This window comes from Ovis canadensis, chromosome X (assembly GCF_042477335.2).
Source record: "Ovis canadensis isolate MfBH-ARS-UI-01 breed Bighorn chromosome X, ARS-UI_OviCan_v2, whole genome shotgun sequence".
Lineage (NCBI taxonomy): Eukaryota > Metazoa > Chordata > Mammalia > Artiodactyla > Bovidae > Ovis > Ovis canadensis.
Window position 1 is genome coordinate 136056579 of NC_091727.1, and position 22384 is coordinate 136078962.

At 44.6% G+C, this 22384-nt stretch overlaps 1 protein-coding gene across 3 annotated transcripts; it reads left to right on the top strand.

The window, feature by feature from the left end:
• Positions 1-579: 579 nt before the first annotated feature.
• GPRASP3 (G protein-coupled receptor associated sorting protein family member 3) lies at positions 580-22181 on the top strand. 3 transcript variants are annotated; one of them, XM_070291104.1, is made up of 4 exons: positions 580-735; positions 17652-17747; positions 18081-18159; positions 18479-22181. In XM_070291104.1, exon 4 carries the CDS (start codon positions 18629-18631, stop codon positions 20333-20335), a length of 1707 nt encoding a protein of 568 aa, XP_070147205.1. In that variant the 5' UTR covers positions 580-735; positions 17652-17747; positions 18081-18159; positions 18479-18628; the 3' UTR covers positions 20336-22181. The 3 variants fall into 3 exon arrangements, with proteins under 3 accessions (XP_070147205.1, XP_070147204.1, XP_070147206.1); XM_070291103.1 differs by lacking the exon at positions 580-735 and adding an exon at positions 15645-15897; XM_070291105.1 differs by lacking the exon at positions 580-735 and adding an exon at positions 15665-15897 and having other exon boundaries at positions 18081-18155.
• Positions 22182-22384: the final 203 nt, after the last annotated feature.

Here is a 22384-nt window from a genome sequence, read left to right on the forward strand (position 1 = left end):
AGGAGCTTCAGGTTGTTCTAGCAAGCAGCTCAGCCCTAGAGGCAGAAGACTGTACCTTGCTTGTTTCGGCAGGGCTGCGGCAGACATGCCGAATGTGCAGTCCTGTGAGGTTGAGTGTGGGTTCCATGACGCGCTCTCACTTGGACTGGCGTAGAGGTGTGTAAGCACTGAAAAGGGTCGGGAAAGACTTGCACCTGACGCTTGACAGACGGCTGCAAGAGGAGTGGTAGGATGTAACGGTGGGTGCGTGGGTGTCTTTTCATGCTGCACTAGCCTGAAAACCGGAGAAGGCGATGGCACCCCACTCCAGTACTCTTGCCTGGAAAATCCTATGGACAGAGGAGCCTGGTAGGCTGCAGTCCATGGGGTCGCTAAGAGACATGACTGAGCGACTTCACTTCCACTTTTCACTTTCATGCATTGGAGAAGGAAATGGCAACCCACTCCAGTGTTCTTGCCTGGAGAACCCCAGGGATGGGGGAGCCTGATGGGCTGCCGTCTATGGGGTCCCACAGAGTCAGACACGACTGAAGCGACTTAGCAGCAGCAGCAGCAGCAGCCTGTAAACGAATTCCTCAGGTGCCCAGGATTACGGTAATTGTTGGCAGAGGACACAATCCCTCAGCCACTCGCGAGCGTCAGCCGGGGCCTGATTTTTGTCCAGGAGCTCAAGAGGCCAGAAGTCATCCTGAGGGAGGCGTATGTGGAGAGAAGCAGCTGCTGCTGTTGGAGGAGGTGGATTCGAGGACGGCTGGGAAATAGCATCCATGGGAGGTGGTGGTAGAGACTAGATCCTCGTGGAGGAAGTGCCTGGGACCTTCGTGCTCGCTCCTGCTCCCTCCTGCTTTCTGAATGCCCCTCACTCCACCCAGCGTGGCATGACTGTTTTCTCTGTTTGGGTAGGGGAGGTGGACACGAGGAAGCAGTTGGCTTCAGGGGTGCCCAGAAAGAGGACACGGTGAAATGACAGTTCATGAACACCTGTGGTCTTGCATCAGGAAATGCAAGTGTGAAGATAAGAACTATGAGCTACACTCCCTTCCTCCCACCTCGTTGGCACTCTCTACTGTTTGTCTTTTCTAGCTGGTGAAACCAGCTCAAAATTGGGGCAGGAGGTGGGATATCCAAGGCTCCAGCTGCCTGGAGATGTAAGAGACGAATTAACCCCAATCTGGGCAGCTCTGAGGAAGGGGAGATAACAGACTCAGGAGGAGGGAATCTGTTTGTTTGGGGCCCTTCACATAGGAGTTCTCATTGGGATACTGCCAAGCTTCTCAGTTCCCAAGATGATTCCTGAATCTGTGCCCCAAGTAGCAGCTCCCTCCCATCTAGGAACTCAAAAGCTGCTACTCCTTGGAGGCTCCCTCCTGCTGCTGTGCTGGGCCTCTGAATAGGGTTTTTCTGGCAACCACCTATGAAAACTGCTTTATGGATGGCCTCATGTGTGTCTGCTCTGCTGACAGTTTGCTCTCTTTGCCTTTTGCTTTCTGCCCACTTCTTCAGGCGTGTTTCTTTGGTCTTACACTAGGTGTAAGGTCCTTGGTCTTACACTAGGTGTAGGCCTGAAAGGTTGTTGCTGAATGAAAAGATGCTGGGATTCTTGGCCTCTGGAGGAGAAGAATTCAATCTGGGGCCAGAGATGAGGCTCAGAGCTTTTGTGTAATAAAGTTTTATTAAAGTATAAAGGAGATAGAGAAAGCTTCTGACATAGGCATGAGAAGGGGGCAGAAAGAGTATCACCCTGTTAGTCTTCAGCTGGATGTTATATAGTTACTGCTACTGCTACTAAGTCGCTTTAGTCGTGTCCCACTCCGTGTGGCTCCGTAGATGGCAGCCCACCAGGCTCCCCCGTCCCTGGGCTTCTCCAGGCAGGAACACTGGAGTGGGTTGCCATTTCCTTCTCCAATGCATGAAAGTGAAAAGTGAAAGTGAAGTCGCTCAGTCGTGTCTGAGTCTTCACGACCCCATGGATCACAGCCTACCAGGCTCCTCCGCCCATGGGATTTTCCAGGCAAGAGTACTGGAGTGGGGTGCCATTGCCTTCTCAGTATATTGCTACTCAGTCAGTCAGTCAGTTCAGTTACTCAGTCGTGTCCAAGTCTTCGCGACCCCATGAATCGCACCACGCCAGGCCTCGCTGTCCATCACCATCTCCTGGAGTTCACTCAGACTCGCGTCCATCGAGTCAGTGATGCCATCCAGCCATCTCATCCTCTGTCGTCCCCTTCTCCTCCTGCCCCCAATCCCTCCCAGCATCAGAGTCTTTTTCTAATCAGTCAACACTTCACATGAGGTGGCCAAAGTACTGGAGTTTCAGCTTTAGCATCGTTCCTTCCAAAGAAATCCCAGGGTTGATCTCCTTCAGAATGGACTGGTTGGATCTCCTTGCAGTCCAAGGGACTCTCAAGAGTCTTCTCCAACACCACAGTTCAAAAGCATCAATTCTTTGGTGCTTAGCCTTCTTCACAGTCCAACTTTCACATCCATACATGACCACTGGAAAAACCATAGCCTTGACTAGACGGACCTTTGTTGGCAAAGTAATGTCTGCTTTTCAATATGCTATCTAGGTTGGTCATAACTTTTCTAGCAGTCTATTAATGAGAGAAAGGAATGTCTTAAAACTCAGAATGGCACCAGGCCCCTCATCCATAAGATGCATTTGGGGATAATCTTGGCACCAGGTGATTCATCCTGGGCCATAAAACAATTGACTTGAATCTTGTAGAAGGGAAGATTACCATACAGATAGTTTTGTTTACATAGATTAGGGGAACAATATCTGAGTATAACATACTGGTTTGTCAAGTAGGTTCTGAGCCATTAGGCTAACTGACTTGAAGAAAGAGTTTGGGGTAAATGCATAGTACATTAACATAGCTTAAGACAAACATTTCCATAAGAAAAATGCATAGGTTAACTCAAGGTTTGAGAATAGTTCACTTCTGGTGAAACCAGGTGTCATTATGGCAACACAGTATTTTAAGAGAAACCTCCTTTTAAATTTGTATAGAGAAGGAAAAAAATATCACTGGTTTGTTTCCTCCTGCCGCTTAAGAGAGAGAATAATGTCTGACACTTGCAGCCTATTTCCTCCATTTGGAGACCCCTAGCCTTCCTGCCTGTCACCCTCTCAGGTCCTTGGTATATCCTTATCCTCTTTCTAACTAAATATCCTTACTCCACCTACCCACTCCCTCCAACCCCCATATCCACCAGATACCAGGGCAGTTTAAGAAAGTGCCACTAGGAAATAATGAATTCTCCTAAGCCCACTCATATCCTTATTTTTATACTCAGTATAGAGTTGAAACTATGCAATAATTCTACTTCAGGCCCTCCTGTTTATATTTAAAAGCTGGAATACAGCAGTGGGCATGTGGGTAAAATTATAGAGATTGAGGTCTTTGGGCTGCCTCCTCCTCTCTTACCCCTTACCTCTTTTGTTGTTATCCTCTTCCCTCCATTCTCCAGAATTCTGGTAATATATGTATTGGGACCAACATTTAAGTTGTGGCCTTTCCCCGCAAACTTTGTTGTCTTGTCTATGTTGTTTTAGAGTTTGACAAAATACCTCAAACTTTAAGTAGTATGTGAAAGTCGCTCAGTTGTGTCCGACTCTTTGCAACCCCGTGGACTATATAGTCCATGAAATTCTCCAGGTCAGAATACTGGAGTGGGTAGCCTTTCCCTTCTCCAGGGGATCTCCCCAACCCAGGGATCGAACCCAGGTCTCCTGCATCGGAAGGGCAGATTCTTTACCAGCTGAGCCATAAGGGAAGCCCAAGAAGACTGAAGTGGGTAGCCTATCCCTTCTCCAGGGGAACTTCTGACCCAGGAATTGAACCAGGGTCTCCTGCATTGCAGAGAGAACCAGAGATCAAATTGCCAACATCCGCTGGATCATGAAAAAAGCAAGAGAGTTCCAGAAAAACATCTATTTCTGCTTTATTGACTATGTCAAAGCCTTTGACTGTGTGGATCACAATAAACTGTGGAAAATTCTGAAAGAGATGGGAATACCAGACAACCTAACCTGCCTCTTGAGAAATCTGTATGCAGGTCAGGAAGCAACAGTTAGAACTGGACATGGAACAACAGACTGGTTCCAAACAGGAAAAGGAGTACGTCAAGGCTGTATATTATCACCCTGCTTATTTAACTTACTGGAAGAAACACAAGCTGGAATCAAGATTGCTGGGAGAAATATCAATAACCACAGATTTGCAGATGACACCACCCTTATGGCAGAAACTGAAGAGGAGCTAAAAAGCCTCTTGATGAAAGTGAAAGAGGAGAGTGAAAAAGTTGGCTTAAAGCTCAACATTCAGAAAACAAACATCATGGCATCTGGTCCCATCACTTCATGGGAAATAGATGGGCAAACAGTGGAAACAGTGTCAGATTTTATTTCGGGGGGCTCCAGAATCACTGCAGATGGTGACTGCAGCCATGAAATTAAAAGACACTTACTCCTTGGGAGAAAAGTTATGACCAACCTAGATAGCATATTCAAAAGCAGAGACATTACTTTGCCTGTCTAGTCAAGGCTCTGGTTTTTCCTGTGGTTATGTATGAATGTGAGAGTTGGACTGTGAAGAAGGCTGAGCGCTGAAGAATTGATGCTTTTGGTGTTGGAGAAGACTCTTGAGAGTCCCTTGGACTGCAAGGAGATCCAACCAGTCCATTCTGAAGGAGATCAACCCTGGGATTTCTTTGGAAGGAATGATGCTAAAGCTGAAGCTCCAGTACTTTGGCCACCTCATGCGAAGAGTTGACTCATTGGAAAAGACTCTGATGCTGGGAGGGATTGAGGGCAGGAGGAGAAGGGGACGACAGAGGATGAGATGGCTGGATGGCGTCACGGACTTGATGGACGTGAGTCTGAGTGAACTCCGGGAGATGGTGATGGACAGGGAGGCCTGGCGTGCTGCGATTCATGGGGTCGCAAAGAGTCGGACATGACTGAGCAACTGAACTGAACTGAAGTGAACTCCTGCATTGCAGGCGGATTCTTTACCAACTGAGCTATCAGGGAAGCCATTAAGTGGTATAAGAGAGAGTACATCTGACCTTTGTCTCTGGATCCTTGCACAGAGCCAGGAATTTCTTGAACCTTGGGGAGATCTATGCTTATGAATGGACTGTGGTTGGTCCTACTTAGCTTCAGGATGTGAGAATGTGGGCTGGTCACTATAAAGCGACAACCACGTATTTAGAGTTGGAACTTTAGGCCAGCAGGAACTCCTGAGTGGGGAGGAGGCTAGATTTGGGGTTCAATCATGTGACCAGTAATTTACTCAATTATGCCTATGTAATGAAACCCCAGTGAAAACACTTCCTGGTTGGTAACCACACTGACTTCCAGGGAGGATAATATTGCCCAGAATCCGTGCAAAGAGGGCATGGAATTTGTATGTCTGAAATGCATCCATAAGTTGTTCTATGTCTATCCTTTCTAGTAAAACTATAACTCTACATATAGCACTTTTAGTGAGTTCTCTAAGTTGTTCTAGTAAATTATCAAACCTGAAGGGGCCATTGTTGTTCAGTCACTCATTTGTATCCGACTCTTGGTAGCCCCATGGACTGCAGCACTCCACGCTTCCCTGTGCTTCACTATTTCCTGGAGTTTGCTCAGATTCATGTCCATTGAATCAGTGATGCCATCCAACCATCTCATCCTCTGTCACCCCTTTCTCCTCCTGCCCTCAATCTTTCCTAGCATCAGGGTCTTTTCCAGTGACTCGGCTCTTCACATCAGGTGGCCAAGGTATTGGAGCTTCGGCTTCAGCATCAGTCCTTCCAATGAATATTCAGGGTTGATTTCCTTTAGGATTGACTGGTTTGATCTCATTGCTGTCCAAGAGACTCAAGAGTCTTCTCCAGCACCACAGTTTGAAAGCATTGGCAGTCAGCCTTCTTTATGGTCCAACTCACATCCATAGTGACTACTGGAAAAACCATAGCTTTGACTATATGAGCCTTTGTTGGCAAAGTCTGCTCTTTAATATGCTGTCTGGGTTTGTCATAGCTTTTTTTGAAGAAGCAAGTGTCTTTTAATTTCATGGCTGCAGTCAAAATCTGCAGTGATTTTGCAGCCCAGGAAAATAAAATCTGTCACTGCTTCCACTTTCCCCCCATCTGTTTGCCATGAAGTGATTAATGGGACCAGATGTCACGACCTTATTTTTTGAATTTTGAATTTTAATCTAGCATTTTCACGCTTCTCTTTCACCCTTATCTGGAGGCTGTTTAGTTATTCACTTTCTGCCATTAGAGTGGTATCATGTGCATAACTGAGGTTGTTGATATTTCTCCAGGAAATCTTGATTCTAGCTTGTGATTCCTCCAGCTTAGCATTTCGCATTATGTACTCTGCATAGACATTAAATAAGCAGAGTGACAATATACAGCCTTGGTGTACTCCTTTCCCAATTTTCGACCAGTTCATGGCCATGTCCAGGTCTAACTGTTGCTTCTTGTCCTGCATACAGGTTTCTCAGGAGGCAGGTAAAGTGGTCTGGTATTCCCATCTCTTTAAGAATGTTTCACAGTTTGTTGTGATCCACACAAAGACTTTAGCATATATCAGTGAAGCAGAAGTAGATGTTTTTCTGGACTTCCCTTGCTTTTTCTGTCAGATGTTGGCAATTTGATCTCTGGTTTCTCTGCCTTTTCTAAATCCACGTTGTACCTCTGGCCATTCTCGTTTCATGTACCTTTGAAGTCTAGCTTGAAGGATTTTAGGTCTTCCCTGGTGACTCAGTAAGTAAAGGATCTGCCTGCAATGCAGGTGACCTGGGTTCAATCCCTGGATTGGGAAGATCTCATGGAGAAGGAAATGGCAACCCACTCCAGTGTCTTGCCTGGAGAATTCTATGGACAGAGGAGCCTGGTGGACTACAGTCTATGGGGTCACAAAGAATTGAACACAACTGAGTGACTAGTACTTTCACTTTGAAGGATTTTGAACATTACCTTGTTAGCATGTGAAATGAGTGCAATTGTATGATAGTTTGAACATTCCTTGATGTTGCCCTTCTTTGGGATTGGAATGAAAACTGACCGTTCCCAGTCCTGTGTCCATGGCTGAGTTCTCCAAATTTGCTGGCAAATTGAGTGCAGCATTTTAACAGCATCCTCTTTTAAGATTTGAAATAGCTCAGCTGGAATTCCATCACCTTCACTAGCTTTGTTCATAGTAATGCTTCCTAAAGTCCACTTGACTTCACACTCCAGGATGTCTGGCTCTAGGTGAGTGACCACACCATTGTGGTTATCTGGATCATTAAGACCTTTTTAAGAGTGTCATGGGAACCCTTGAATTTATTACTGGTCAGTCAAAAGTGTGGATGGTACTCCAGGACTTGTAACTGGCATCTGATCTCAAATGGGGACAGTATTATTGGGGACTGCACTCTTAAACCTGTGGAGTCTGCCTCTAACTCAGGGTAGTTAGTGTCAAAGAACTGATGATGTAAGAAAAAAAAGTGTCACACACTCCTATTTTTAGCAGCTACCTCTCGATTCATATCTATAAACTGATGTTTGATCCTATGCATCGTGCATGAACAAGTTAAATTCTGTGAAAAAAGCAGCCTATGTTAATAAGCAGCCTATGTTTTTGTGGCCTATGTCTACAATTTAGATGATTTTTAAAGTTCTTTTTCTATATTTTTTTCTTATCAGAGCTCCCTCAGCCTTTATTTTCTATTAGGGGAACTTCACATGGTGCATACGGTGTATTTGTAGTTGGGAAACTTTACAGGGCAGCCCAGCGAGATACCTCTAAGTCCCACATGCATCCCAGTGCAGATACTTAACTAAGTCACACCTGTGGATATTCTCAATCTCAGCCAAAGGACAGGGAAGTGTGAGATGTGTGTGTCTATGCATGAAGATGATTACCTCTGTTCTGATCATTCCTTGGGTAGCACTTATAAGGGCTAGATCATCCCTCAGTAGTTTTTACTGGGAGTGTAGTTGAAGTAAGTACCTCAACACGCATGTAGCCCTTTTGTTTCTCCCTCCTTTCTGGATAAATATTATGGGTTATCTCATGTATAAATATCAGGAGCCATTCAGATGTCACTTGACCTACAGTGTTGCTGCCTGGGGATAAAATTAGAGTGGAATTGTTGTCTGTCCTATCATTAATGAAAGATATAGGACAGATGACATTCTATCTATCACAACTGATCCTCTGCTCTACCCTGTTTCAAAAACACAACCTTCAGTGGGATCTCATCTAGAAAATTCTACCAGGCTCCCAGTGGAGGGTTTCAGGGCCCTGTGCAATTCTCCCATACAGTTCTACCTTTCCATCTCCATTTCTAACACATTCTTCCAAGTCTGGGCCAGAACTAGAATGAGATAAAGACATAATTTAAGGAGGCACTCACTCATGCCTCAGTCACTCTACGCCCTGCTCCACTTTGCCTGTACTCAACCTGCATTGGACTGTCTTTCATTTCCAACCCAACTATTCTCTGTACATTACTACTTTTGTGCATTTCCCCAGGCTGTTCTCTCAGTCTTCAATATCCTCATGCTCTTTCTCTGCCTATAGGAAACACAGCCATCCTTTTAGGCTCAGCTCAAATGCTAGGACCTGTTTAAAGTCTTTCTGAAACTCTCACCCTTACTCTTTGTCCCTTGGTAGGAAGTAACTCCTCCATCCTCTGTACTTACACAGTATTTTATTCACCCCTATTTTAGCATTTGTTTCTTTGTATCATGCACTGGAGCCTTTTTTTATGAATAAGACAGAAATAGTTTGATGGATAGATAGCATAGAGGAAGAAACTTCGACCCTTTTTCAAATTTATTTTAATTGGAGGCTAATTACTTTACAATATTGTAGTGGCTTTTGCCATACATTGACATGAATCAGCCATGGGTGTACATGTGTTCCCCATCCTGAACCCCCCTCCCACCTCCCTCCCCATCCCATCCCTCAGGGTCATCCCAGTGCACCAGCTCTGAGTACCCTGTCTCATGCATCAAACCTGGACTGGTGATCTATTTCACATATGATAATATACATGTTTCAATGCTATTCTCTCAAATCATCCCACCCTCGCCTTCTCCCACAGAGTCCAAAAGTCTGTTCTTTACATCTGTTTCTCTTTTGCTATCTTGCATATAGGGCCATCATTACCATCTTTCTAAATTCCATATATATGCATTAATATACTGTATTGGTGTTTTTCTTTCTGACTTCACTCTGTATAATGGGCTCCAGTTTCATCCACCTCATTAGAACTGATTCAAATGTATTCTTTTTAATAGCTGAGTAATATTCCATTGTGTATATGTACCACAACTTTCTTTTCCATTAATCTGCCAATGGACATCTAGGTTGCTTCCATGTCCTGGCTATTGTAAACAGTGCTGTGATGAATATTGAGGTACACGTGTCTCTTTCAATTCTGATTTCCTCAGTATGTATGCCCAGCAGTGGGATTGCTGGGTCTTATGGCTTCTATTTCCAGTTTTTTAAGGAATCTCCACAGTGTTCTCCATAGTGGCTGTACTAGTTTGCATTCCCACCAACAGTGTAAGAGGCTTACCAACAAAGGTCACAAACTGTTACTCACTGAAGCATTATTTTGTGCTTGAGCATACAGTACATTTAGGGTTGTTCTATGGAACAGGAATTTAACTAAAACTAACTTAATAAGGACATTTATTATTCACTGGTTGGAAGTACTGAGGTACGGCAGTCTTGATGATTGTTTGATTCAGCTAAGGACTCAGCTTTTTTCCCATCTCTTTCATCTGCTGCTCACAATATCAGCTTCCATCCTAAGGCTGGAAACTTGATGTGTGCAAGGAGTCAAGCAACTTTTGAAGGAAGAAAAGAAGACATCTTTACTGAGGGCCTTTTCTTATGAGTGAGGACACATTCCTCAGAAATTCTTCTGCAGTCTTCTCTTCACTTCTCATTGAGCAGAGTTACATCACCACCCATTCCAGAGTAGCAAGGGGATGAATTATCCCTAGAGCAAGCAGACTCACCTGTGGAATTGGGATCAGCTTCCTTGTGGTGCATCACTATAAGGAGGAAGGAGACATATTTATGTAAAAGTGATGTTCTTTTAATATAGTAAAGGATCATGTTAAGCAACACAGAATATACAGAGCACCAACATTACAGTGAGAAAGAGCACAATGGCAATATCTTAGCAATTATGACCTCTAAAAGCCACCAAAGAGATCTCATCTACTCTTACTGCTTTTCCCAGCCCACCCCATAATATGACTAGATCACAATTTTAAAAGGAACTAGAAAGACTTGATACCTGCAGATATTTCAGAATATCAGATAGCTCCTCAGTTAGTATATATATATACAAGAATCCTGTAAAGTAATTACCAATCCCCTTGGAAGGATAACTGAGTTATAGAAACATTAAGTACCTTTTCCAAAGCGACACAAATAATGGTAAAGTCTCTACTTACGCTTTGGACTGCATAGCTCTGAAGTCTGGCCATGTCCCAGAGTAGAGCCCGCAGGAAAGAGTCCCTACTCTACTACGCAGCCTCCTTTGAGAAAGTGCTTACAGGGCTTTTTGTAGTGTTTGAAATGCCAATCATTAGTTATGCTTGGAAAGAACTTAAAGAGTAACTGGGTGAGGATATTGATTACAAAGTGAAGTGAATGGTCTTTCTCAAAGGAAAGCAGGGTGTTTGCTTTGATATCCCTACTGCATCAGTAACAGAAATACAGGGAAAGTGGCATGATTCACAGCACTGGCAGCTTTCTCTGGCCACAGAGCAACCAGAACTAGAAGGACCACGGGAAGGATATCACAACTTCTGGGGACAGCAGGAAGGCAGTCAAAGTTTCAGGGGACAACACAAGGGCAACCAAGGTGTCAGGGGACAGTGGGAAAGAAGTAGAAGCTTCAGAGGACAGTGATCAGCAGGTGGCAACGAAAGTAACAGTTTCCGAAACAAAGGCCAGGAGCAGAGTTTTAGTAAAGCATTTCAGACAGTAATTTGAAGTAGAGGATTTATGTGGCAAAAGCGGAACTATGTTCACCAGCATGGAACTGAACATTATTTTTCTTTTTTCTTTTTTTCTTTTTTTTTTAGTTTTTTATTTTTTTAATTTTAAAATCTTTAATTCTTACTGAACATTATTTTTCATACAAAGTTAAAAGCACATTGTAGTTCCTTCGTGACCACTTGCCTAGTCCCCCTCTCTTCGAGAGAAACCAGCTTCATCTAAATTATATCATCTGATTGATGGTTGTCATGTATAACTTTATTGCTACTTCTGTCTCTGGTATTCCTTTGGAAAAGGTGTATGGATTCATTACGTATTCTAACATATTGTCTACAGATTATAAGATAAAGTCAAGGATGTATCTGCTGATACTTTTTAAGATGACCTGTCTTTATACTTAGAAATGTCTCTTTAATAGTAGGCTTCCCTGGTGGCTCAGATGGTAAAGAATCTGCCTGTAATGCAGGAGACCTGTGTTTGATCCCTGAGTTGGGAAGATGCCCTGGAGAAGGAAACAGCAACCCACTCCAATATTCTTGCCTGGAGAATTCCATGGACAGAGGAGCCTGGCAGGCTACAGTCCATGGGGTTGCAAAGAGTTGGACACGACTGAGTGACTATCACTCACTACAGGGCTTGCTGCTGCTGCTGCTAAGTTGCTTCAGTCGTGTCTGACTCTGTATGACCCCATAGACGGCAGCCCACCAGGCTCCCTCATCCCTGGGATTCTCCAGGCAAGAACACTGGAGTGGGTCGCCATTTCTTTCTCCAGTGCATGAAAGTGAAAAGTGAAAGTGAAGTTGCTCAGTCATGTCCCACTCTTCGTGACTCCATGGACTGCAGCCCACCAGGCTCCTCTGTCCATGGGATTTTCCAGGCAAGAGTACTGGAGTGGGGTGCCATTGCCTTCTCTGACTACAGGGCTTAGAAGCTGGTAACTCTAATTTACAAAAGCACCTAGTAGTGTAGTGCACCGCCTCTTTATGGTGGTGGTGGTAACAGAGATGACTTTTCTCCAGAGGTTAAGTCACAGTTGTTCAGACCTCACCAGATCTTTAATTCAGGAAGTCTGAATTCTAATCTGCACTCCACATTAAGAATCTGGGGGCTAAGATTTCAAGTTCAGAGAGTCATGTAAATTTTCTATACTTGGGAGAGAAAAGAGCAAATATTCATGGAGCAACTAAGTTTTCAAGAGCAACTTTATTCCCAGATCTGAAGTTCAGCTGAAAAGAAGACAGTGAAAGCTGTGTTCACTGATCTTTAGTTACCCGGTTAAAATCCCTAGGCTACACTTTCAGTTCTGACATGCAAAGAGCTTGGAAGCCCTGTACTTAACAACAAGTAAAGAGCTGAACAAACTGAGAATCAATGACTTAGAACCATCATAGAACTAAGGTCACAAGGCAGATGACCACCCCAAATTCTGGAGAAAAGACAAATCAGAGAGTCACAGCCTATCTCTCTCCATAGAGCAGAAACTGCTAGAGACGTAAACAGGTAAGAACACTTAAGTGGGAATTTTGACAAACTGCTGGAGACTGAGGGTAGAATAGTATGAGAATAAGAAGCCTCTAAGTGACCTGCAGTGAACTTTACCTCCAGAAACTCATAGTGCAGATAGCAGAAAGATCTCAGGGCTCTGGCAGTGGGAGGGGAAGTGTACACTCAAGAAATACACTCCCCAGCCTTCTCCATAACAAAGGGCTACTCTCCAGTGGAAAAGACTTTCCCAGGACATTATCCCGGCTAAGGGAAAGGCATTCCTTATATCCAGCCCACTCTAACCCTCCATTCTCCTGTAAGGAGAAGAAAGACGCTAAAGAAACACTTGGGAAGGGCAGAATCGAGAGGCACAGGCCCACAAAAGACTGGGGTTTAAATGTGAGATTATAGAACACTTCCTCTCCTCCACATGTTGATAAGCCTCCAGTATAGGAACAGTGAGGTGCAGCTGGAAGAGTTGCAAATGCAGACTATCTCTGCAAGATATAATTAGGGAAGCCCAAATTGCCAAATCTGCTGGATCATGGAAAAAGCAAGAGAGTTCCAGAAAAACATCTATTTCTGCTTTATTGACTATGCCAAAGCCTTTGACTGTGTGGATCACAATAAACTGTAGAAAATTCTGAAACAGATGGGAATACCAGACCACCTGACCTGCCTCTTGGGAAACCTGGATGCAGGTCAGGAAGCAACAGTTAGAACTGGACATGGAACAACAGACTGGTTCCAAATAGGAAAAGGAGTATGTCAAGGCTGTATATTGTCACCCTGCCTATTTAGCTTATATGCAGAGTACATCATGAGAAACGCTGGGCTGGAAGAAGCATAAGCTGGAATCAAGATTGCTGGGAGAAATGTCAGTAACCTCAGATATGCAGATGACACCACCCTTATGGGAGAAAGTGAAGAGGAACTAAAAAGCCTCTTGATGAAAGTGAAAGTGGAGAGTGAAAAAGTTGGCTTAAAGCTCAACATTCAGAAAACGAAGATCATGGCATCTGGTCCCATCACTTCATGGGAAATAGATGGGGAAACAGTGGAAATAGTGTCAGACTTTATTTTTGGGGGCTGCAAAATCACTGCAGATGGTGACTGCAGCCATGAAATTAAAAGACGCTTACTCCTTGGAAGGAAACTTATGACCAACCTAGACAGCATATTCAAAAGCAGAGACATTACTTTACCAACAAAGGTCCATCTAGTCAAGGCTATGGTTTTTCCAGTGGTCATGTATGGATGTGAGAGTTGGACTGTAAAGAAAGCTGAGTGCCAAAGAATTGATGCTTTTGAACTGTGGTGTTGGAGAAGACTTGAGAGTCCCTTGGAGTGCAAGGAGATCCAACCAGTCCATTCTAAAGGAGATCAGTCCTGGGTGTTCTTTGGAAACTCCAGTACTTTGGCCACCTCATGCGAAGAGTTGACTCATTGGAAAAGACTCTGATGCTGGGAGGGATTGGGGGCAGGAGGAGAAGGAAACGACGGAGGATGAGTTGGCTGGATGGCATCACCGACTCAACAGACATGAGTTTGAGTGAACTTCGGGAGTTGGTGATGGACAGGGATGTCTGGCATGCTGCAATTCATGGGGTCGCAAAGAATCAGACACGACTGAGTGACTGAACTGAACTGAACTGAAAGTTAAGAGGAGAGACAAAAATAGAGCCTAGAGGAATTTGAAGACTGGCACCTACAGTTACAGCAAACACTATGCACAGCCCATCTGCTACTAAAAGTCAGTTTACCTCAGTTCTTATTACCATCATCCAACTTTCAACACAAAATTATAAAACGTAAGAAAAAATTTTATAAAATTTTATAAAATTATCAAAGGCAAGAAAAAGTGTTGTTTAAGGATACAAAGCATCAGAACCAGGCTCAGATATAATGCAGATTTGGGGATTATCAAACAGGCAATTTAAAATTAACATGATTAACTTGGTATGTTAATTGAAGGATAATTTCTTTACAATATTGTGGTTGTCTCTGCACTATATCATCACCAATCAGTTATAATTATATATATTTACTATATATGTATATATTCCCTGCCTTTTGAGGCTCCCTCAAATTCACACCTTCCACCCCTCTAGGTCATCACCGAGCACCAGGCTGGGTTCCCTGTATTTGTTATACAGTAGCTTCCTGCTAGCTATTTATTATACACATGATATAGTGTATATATGTCAATGCTACTTTCTCAATTTGCCCTAGCCTCTCCTTCCCCCACTGCATCCACAAGTCCATTCTCTATGTCTGCATCTCTATTTCTTCTCTTAAATAGGCTCATCAGTACTGTTTTTCTGGATTCTCTATGATTAATATGTTAATAGCCATAGTAGATAAAACTAGACTGGTGTGTATGGCAAGCGTATGAGATCCCAGTTGGTTCTAATCCTTGGCGTATTCCCACCCTGCCGAAGATGGTGAGCCCTTGGAATCCCCTGCAAGAGATGACCTGACAAGCCAGGAAGAGCCAGGACTGCCCCTACACGGTGCCGGACCCCTGGCTGCGGGGTGAGAAACAAGATTGTCTGAGCAGGTGCGGGTCCTGCCAGGGAAAGGTCCTCTTTCCTGGGCAACTGTGGGGACAGGGAGATGGTAAAGTGTGCCACCACAGCGACTGAGAGAACAGCAGCGTGGCAGAAAGAATGAGGACACTGGCGCAGACAAGTGGTTTGTCTCCTCAGCCAGAGGTCTGTCAGGGGCTGCCTTCCCTTAGAAGAGGGGCAGGGGCTCGGCCGCCTCAGGCGCCCCCTCCCACTTTCCTCCAGCCCCTGAAGGTGAAAGCAGCCCCCCGCGCCCAAGAAGGATGGCCGGCGTGATGGGGGAAGGGAGGGGGCGGACACCGAAAAGTCTGCAGGTTCACACGCACAGACACAGACACACACACACACACACACACACACTCTCTCTCTCTCTCTGCGGGGCGGCCTGTATCCATCCGCTGCTCCCTGCAGTGCGACCCCTCGCGACCCTCCCAGCCCCGGCCCGCGACCCCCCTACGCTGCAGGGCCAGAGGCGTGGGGGTGGTCACCGCAAGGAGGGCGGCGCAGGATGGCGGGAGGCTGGCGAGGCGGCACGGCGTGGCCCCGCCCCTCAGGCTGGCGTTCCTCCCGGCCCCGCCCACTCTGGGTCGGAACTACGGTGGGCCTGCGAGGGGGCGTCGAGCCCGCTCGTGCCGTATCTCTCCGCCCCCGTTCCTAATACTCTCGCAGCGAGCGATCGGTACCGCAACCTGTGCAGCCCCTGCGGGGTTTGGCGCGGGGGGCGGGAGCCCTCTTTGCCATTCTGCCCTCACGGCGAGCCGTGGGAATCGAGAGGGGAGCTGCGACCGGAGTGGGGAGGCCGACCACCGGGACCTTGCGCCTGCGAAGGCAAGTGGGGGTTTCGGGGGGCGACGACCGGCTCACAGCCTGCCCTTGGCAGCCTGAGGACGGGGAGGCGAGATTGTCGGAGCTGGACCCTTAGAGAGTCCTTAGCGCCTGGGGACTGGCGCTGAGAAGGCGGCGACCGGCGCGGGCCGGGGCCGGGTCTTGGCCGCAGGGGCTCCCTGGGATGCTGGAGAGGAGTACGACGTGGACAGTCCTTGGCGGGCTTTCCGGGTGGCTGTACCCCAACCTCGACGGCGCCTGTGTGGGGAGAGGGCGGTGCGGGAAGCTGCTACGGCCGAAATAGCGGAGGAAGCCAGTGTGGGGGCTCCAGGGAGGCCGCCGGGAGCAGCCCGGGCCACGGTTCTGCCAAGGGGCCTATCGTGCCCCTGGTGCCGGGTGCAGTCCCTTCCCACAGGCACCTCTTTGATGTCAGTCTTCTGTCTGCGCAGTTGATCTGGCGACTTCAATTGAAGGGGAACTGAGCGCGTAGATTATGAAGACACCAAAATGACAAATCTGTTGCTTCTTAATACAGTTGTTTAGTTGCCTTCCGTATTTAGCTCTTGTACATGTCGAATGCAAGCAGATGACACGGTTAGGAGTCCATAGGCTTTCATAGGAAAGATCCATATAAATAAATGATGTATTAATCCACGTTTCTCTTTTGGAATCTGTTTACTGGACATCCTAGCGCACTTGAATATGTTGAAGTGTGGCAATGGCTCTTCAGAATAGAGAGGAAAATTTTCTGCAGGGTCAGTTTAGAACGCATGAAGTCAGTCTGCCCATTCAGTTTCTGGTTCTGGAAACCCAAACCCATTTTCCCTTCACAGCCACTCTCATTTTGGTGCAGAAGCAGTCCCACAGAATTTTGGAGTTACTGGGAAAGAAAAGTGAAGTCGCTCAGTCGTGTCTGACTTTTTGCGACCCCGTGGACTGTAGCCCACCAGGCTCCTCCGTCCATGGGATTCTCCAGGCAAGAATATTGGAGTGGGTTGCCATTTCCTCCTCCAGGGGCTTTTCCTGACCCAGGGATCTAACCCAGGTCTCCTGCATTTCTGAGCCACCAGGGAAGCCCCTGAGAGTTACTGGGAGTGGGTATCAATTTCTAGAAGGTGATAGACGTTTATTCACTTATTCCTTGGTTCTTCAAAAGGACATTTTAGGAATTCTGGGAGTTCTGGGAATCTGTTCATTAACCTGACACTTTTCTACCTTTGTCAGCATACTGTTCTGGTGTTTTACTGAATGTCCCTCCCTTTTATGCAGTGTGTGACTCTTCAGCTAGTGGACTGTTCTGTAGTGGTAAACACAGCATCTCCTGAAACCACCTGCTGTGTGGCCTGGCTGGCATAGGTGGTGAATGAGGTCGAAACTATGTATGTGTGGGGAAGGGGAAAAGGCTGCAGCATGCAGGATGGTATTGAAATGATAGCCCCCATTATCTTCACTGCCTGCCTTCTAAATACAGTTGCCTGTGTTCCACTACCCACTCTCGCATCTCATATTTTTGTTCAAGGGAGGATGTGATGCCTCTGCTAGGAAAATGACTGACTTTAGAGTTGGGAGGTATGATTAGACAAGCTGCAGGTCTCTAGCAGGGGAGTGGATGGGCGATCACTTGGGAAGAGCAGAGAGATGGGAGACATTTTTCATGGCCTTGAATATACAGAAGTGTGTGTTGTAACACTTGTGATGGGTGTTGGGTCATCTCAGTCTCTTCTGTTTTCTTTCCTATTTTTTTTTGTCTTTTATAGGTTTGTTCTTTTCAGAGTCCTGTAGAAATCTGCAGGTAGCTGTTCTCTTTGAACTTGACTAGGAAAGAAGACGAAAGCTATTCATTTGAATCCAAGGTGAGTGTGAGCATGAGCACCTTCATTGATTGGGAGTGGGAATTGGCTATTGACAAGTAAGACCAGATCATATCTTGAAGCCATTGTATTCCAGCTTCCCACACACCTTTGCCCTCACATTTATCTATAGGAAATGGGGATGGGATAAGACACAGTTGTGCCTATAGGGTAATTGATAGATACCCAGGAAGTGGAGAAGGATAACATGGAAGAGGATCAAGGAGGCCAGAAACAAAGCTCTAGATTTGGAAAGGCAGGTATTGGGTTTAGAAGCCAGAGTGCATATCTACCAAATGCTTAAAGTTCCAATCCCTTCTGTGTTTTTGTTCATAGGTCCACCTGTGAGTTGGCTATAGGGCTTATCAACACCAGAAGCAAGAGAAGAGGAGAAAAGTCCACCATATCAGTGCAGGTTGGTGTGAGGCATACCAGGATAGACCTGTGGGGTATAGTGGTATATTCCAAAGGGGCTATATCCCTTAGTCTCGCTCACTTTTACCAAACTTTCTCATCATCTCTGTTCCTATTTGATGCAGAGAAAAGAGAAGTGTCTGGACAGGGCTTTGTTGGGCATTAGTGGGACTATGGTAGGGATAAAACGAAGTAAAAACATTTTCTACTATTCTACTCTTACCATACAATCCATCTGTACTCTCACGTTCTGTGTGACTTTCTGCATAGAAAAATGCAGTTGGAAGAGACTGAAAGCTCGTTTTCTTCTTCCACCTCAGGTCTATCTCCAGTGCTAGCTGTGGTGGCTTTGGAGTGACGGAAGATCATCACCTTCAACCTAGTAAAAGAATATTAGGACACTGGCCCAAGACATATTGAGAACCAAGGCCAAGACTGTGTAGAGCTATCTATATAACTGGGCTTCAGCTATGGCTGGAGCTAGGAATAGAAGGAATAGGAATAGAAAGAATGAGAATAAAAAGAAGGCAAAAACTGAAAAAAGGGCTGTTGTAGAAGCTGAAGGAAAAAGGGAGGCCACTGCTACAGTCAAATCAGCTGAAGGAAAGAGGGAGGCTACTGGTACAGGCAAAACCCAGGCCAAAGCTATAAGCAAGGCAGGGCCTCGGGCAGATGCAGGGGCAGTGGTGAAGGCAGCGTCTAAGAACAAGACTGGTACTGAGACGAAAGAGCGTCTGCCAGATGTCCGTCCCAAAGCTGAAGATGAGGCCACTAGAACAGCTCGGTTTTGTTCTGCGGCTCAGGCTACTGCTGAGTCCAGGCTTACATGTAAAGATAAGACTCGTACTGATACCTTGTTTGGGGCTGGAGAAGAGGCCAATGTTGGTTCCTGGTTCTGCAATGGAGAAAAGATTGGTAAACATTTCAGTGCTAAGGATGAAGGTAAAGCTGATACTGGTCCCCCATCCTGTGCTGAGAAGTTGGAGCCTGTGGCTGGGACCACCTGTAAGGCTAGGCCAGGAGCTGAGGAGGAGGAGGAGGAGAACGTTATTGGGAGCTGGTTTTGGGATGGAGATGAAACTAGTTTTGACCCTAACCCTAGACCTGTGAGCAGGATAATTAAGCCTCAGCCTGTGGATGAAATTAATGAAAAAGATAGGCCTAAGGACTGGTCTGAGGTAACTATATGGCCCAAAGCTCCTGCTGTAACTCCAGCAGTGTTAGGCTTTAGATCCCAAGTCACATTTGAGAAAAAGCCTCCTTCATATTTTGTCCTGGCTTCTGCTGAGGAAAATACCTGTTCTTCGCCTGTGGCAACAGCAGCAGCACGCCCTTCTAGAAGCACTCCCTCTAGCTCACAGCCTGTCTCTGAGTTCCCATTTGGTTCTGACCCTTGCATCCAGACCATAGAGGAAATTAGGCGCCAAATCAGGATCAGGGAAGTGAATGGGATTAAGCCATTTGCTTGCCCTTGCAAAATGGAATGCTACATGGATTCTGAGGAGTTTGAAAGACTTATTACCTTACTTAAGTCAACTACTGATCCTCTCATTCATAAAATAGCTCAAATTGCAATGGGGATCATTAATGTTCATCCATTTGCTCAAGAGTTCATTAATGAGGTGGGTGTAGTGACACTTATTGAAAGCTTGCTCAGTTTTCCTTCCTCTGAAATGAGAAAAAAGGCTGTCATTACTCTGAATCCCCCCTCTGGGGATGAAAGACAACGCAAGGTTGAATTACATGTTAAGCATATGTGTAAAGAAACCATATCTTTTCCCTTGAATTCACCTGGACAGCAGTCTGGATTAAAGATACTAGGACAACTGACTACTGATTCTAACCATCATCACATTGTTGCAAATTACTTTTCAGAGCTTTTCCATTTGCTGTCCCTTGGAAATCGTAAAACTAGAAATCTTGTTTTGAAAGTACTTTTGAATATGTCTGAAAATCCAACTGCAGCCAGAGATATGACCAATACAGAATCATTAGCCGCGTTAAAACTCATCTTTAACCAGAAAGAGGCAAAAGCCAATCTCGTTAGTGCTGTGGCCATATTTATTAACATAAAAGAGCATATCAGAAAGGGCTCGATTGTAGTCGTTGATCACTCCAGTTATACTACACTCATGGCCATTTTCCGTGAAGTTAAAGCGATTATTGAAACAATGTAAAATGAGCTAGAAATAAAAGAGAATGCTTTGGACAATCTGCACACTTGAATAGGCTCTCTGTCCCCAAAGAGCCATGCATAATGTTTTGGTTATTACAGTGTGCATGTTATGAATTACATCTTTAACACAATATTACCTGTGACAGTCTAGCCTGAGCTAGACCATTGTGGGGTGTCAGTGTTTCATTCTGAGTTGAAAACATCTGTCAATTAATATCTTCTGTAGATGGAGAGCTTTTTAACATTGTACTTAATTTCAGATAGTGAACTGCTGCATCGTAAGGAAGCTAAACTTGTTCATTAGTTTCTGCTTAAATCCATTTGCAGTTTCAAATAATTAAAAAAGATAATATCCTTGAATTTATAATCTAGTTGCATAAAAAGGTATATACACAAAAAGATATCTAATGATACACATGAGCTCATCTGTGTGTATGTATACAAGCATATATATATACCATACATGCTCATTGCCAAATGTGCACTCTCAATATATAATGGCAGGGTTGCTTGCTACAGGCTGTTTAATGTAAAAGGAATTACTATTTTTCCCCTATTCTACCTGAATCAGATAACTCATTCTACAACATACAAATGGCCCTGAATCTCAGATAAAATGTAATATTCATTTTTATTTTGATAACTACATTTATAACTCATTTTTTGGCTATTTCATTTATGTCAAGTCATACAGACGAGGAAGGAGGTAGGTGTAAAGAGGAAACAATTTCCAGAGTACCTACTTTTAATGTCAGTAACTGTGTTAGCACTACATATTACAGGTTTCCTCTTTTCAACAATGGTTCTCTGAGCTACGTACTGGTATTTTTTTACGATATTAACTCATTATTCTGGATCACCTCCAATGAGAATTAGGGAGGTTAAATCATTTTTCCTAGATTTACATGGCAGACAAGTGGCATTGCTATTTTGTCTGATACCAAACCCACTCTCATTAGCCCTCTTCCACTTTTTTGTGTGGCAGCCTTCATGGCTCACAGATTGGTTTTAATGATCAAATTTTGCTGTAGATAATGCTCCTGCCAGTCTTGGAATTCTTAACTTCCTCTGAATGCACATGTCCATTAGGCATTTGGCTAAACCTTGCTGGAGTTAGAAGAAAAGTCTAGGATGAATGTGTATGGATTTAACTGGTAGTGTCTGGGAAACAGTTGGTGACCAAAACAGCTGAATGGATAAGATGTAAATTTGGAGTCAAAACAATTGAAATTTGCTCTATGACCTTATGGGCTTCAATCTGTATGTGCTTTCTCCCTCTAAAGAACTAGAATCATTCTGTACATTGTTTCATACCTTGCGTTTTAAAAGATAATTGTTTCCTTCCTCCTTGCAAAGCTACCTTAATTTGTTTACCATTTGTAATTTAATTCTCCTGTGAGTCCTGAAAAGATAAAACAGTTCTATCTTTTACTAGTAGGCAAGCCTACTCTCTGTATTTGTGCTAGCTAAAACTGTATGGGATAAACTTAATTGGAGAAATTTAGGCCCAGGCCTAGGACTGCAGCTTCGTCAACACGAAACAGGAAAGGAGAGAAGCTGACGCCTCCGTCTACATGATAGTGACTCCTGAAGGTCTGCCGTCCAGAAAGCATTTCTAGGACTTTTGGACTGTAGCTCTGTTTTCTAAAACTCATGGTAGGAATCAGAACCTCTTATCTGAGTTGAAGTGAATGTCTCAGTATGTAAAAATATTGGATTATATACTTTGTTAGGAAGTTAAAATGAAACAGGACCATACTGTAAATACTGTTTGTGACTTGCCTTCTCCCGGTCCTCCACTGTCTCTTGTGACTATCTTTCCATATCAATAAATAGACTTCTACAAATATTTTTGAATCTCTTATTTAAAGTTTTTCTTGTGTTAACATTTGGTGCATAGGACTCTATAATCTTCCATTGCATATCCTCTTAATAAAGAATGTGGATAAACTTATTCTCCTATAAAAATAAGACTACAGTATTCCGCAACTTGCCTTTTTGTCCTTTCAGTTATCTTTCCAATTTAGTATTCTGTGTATCTACCACATGC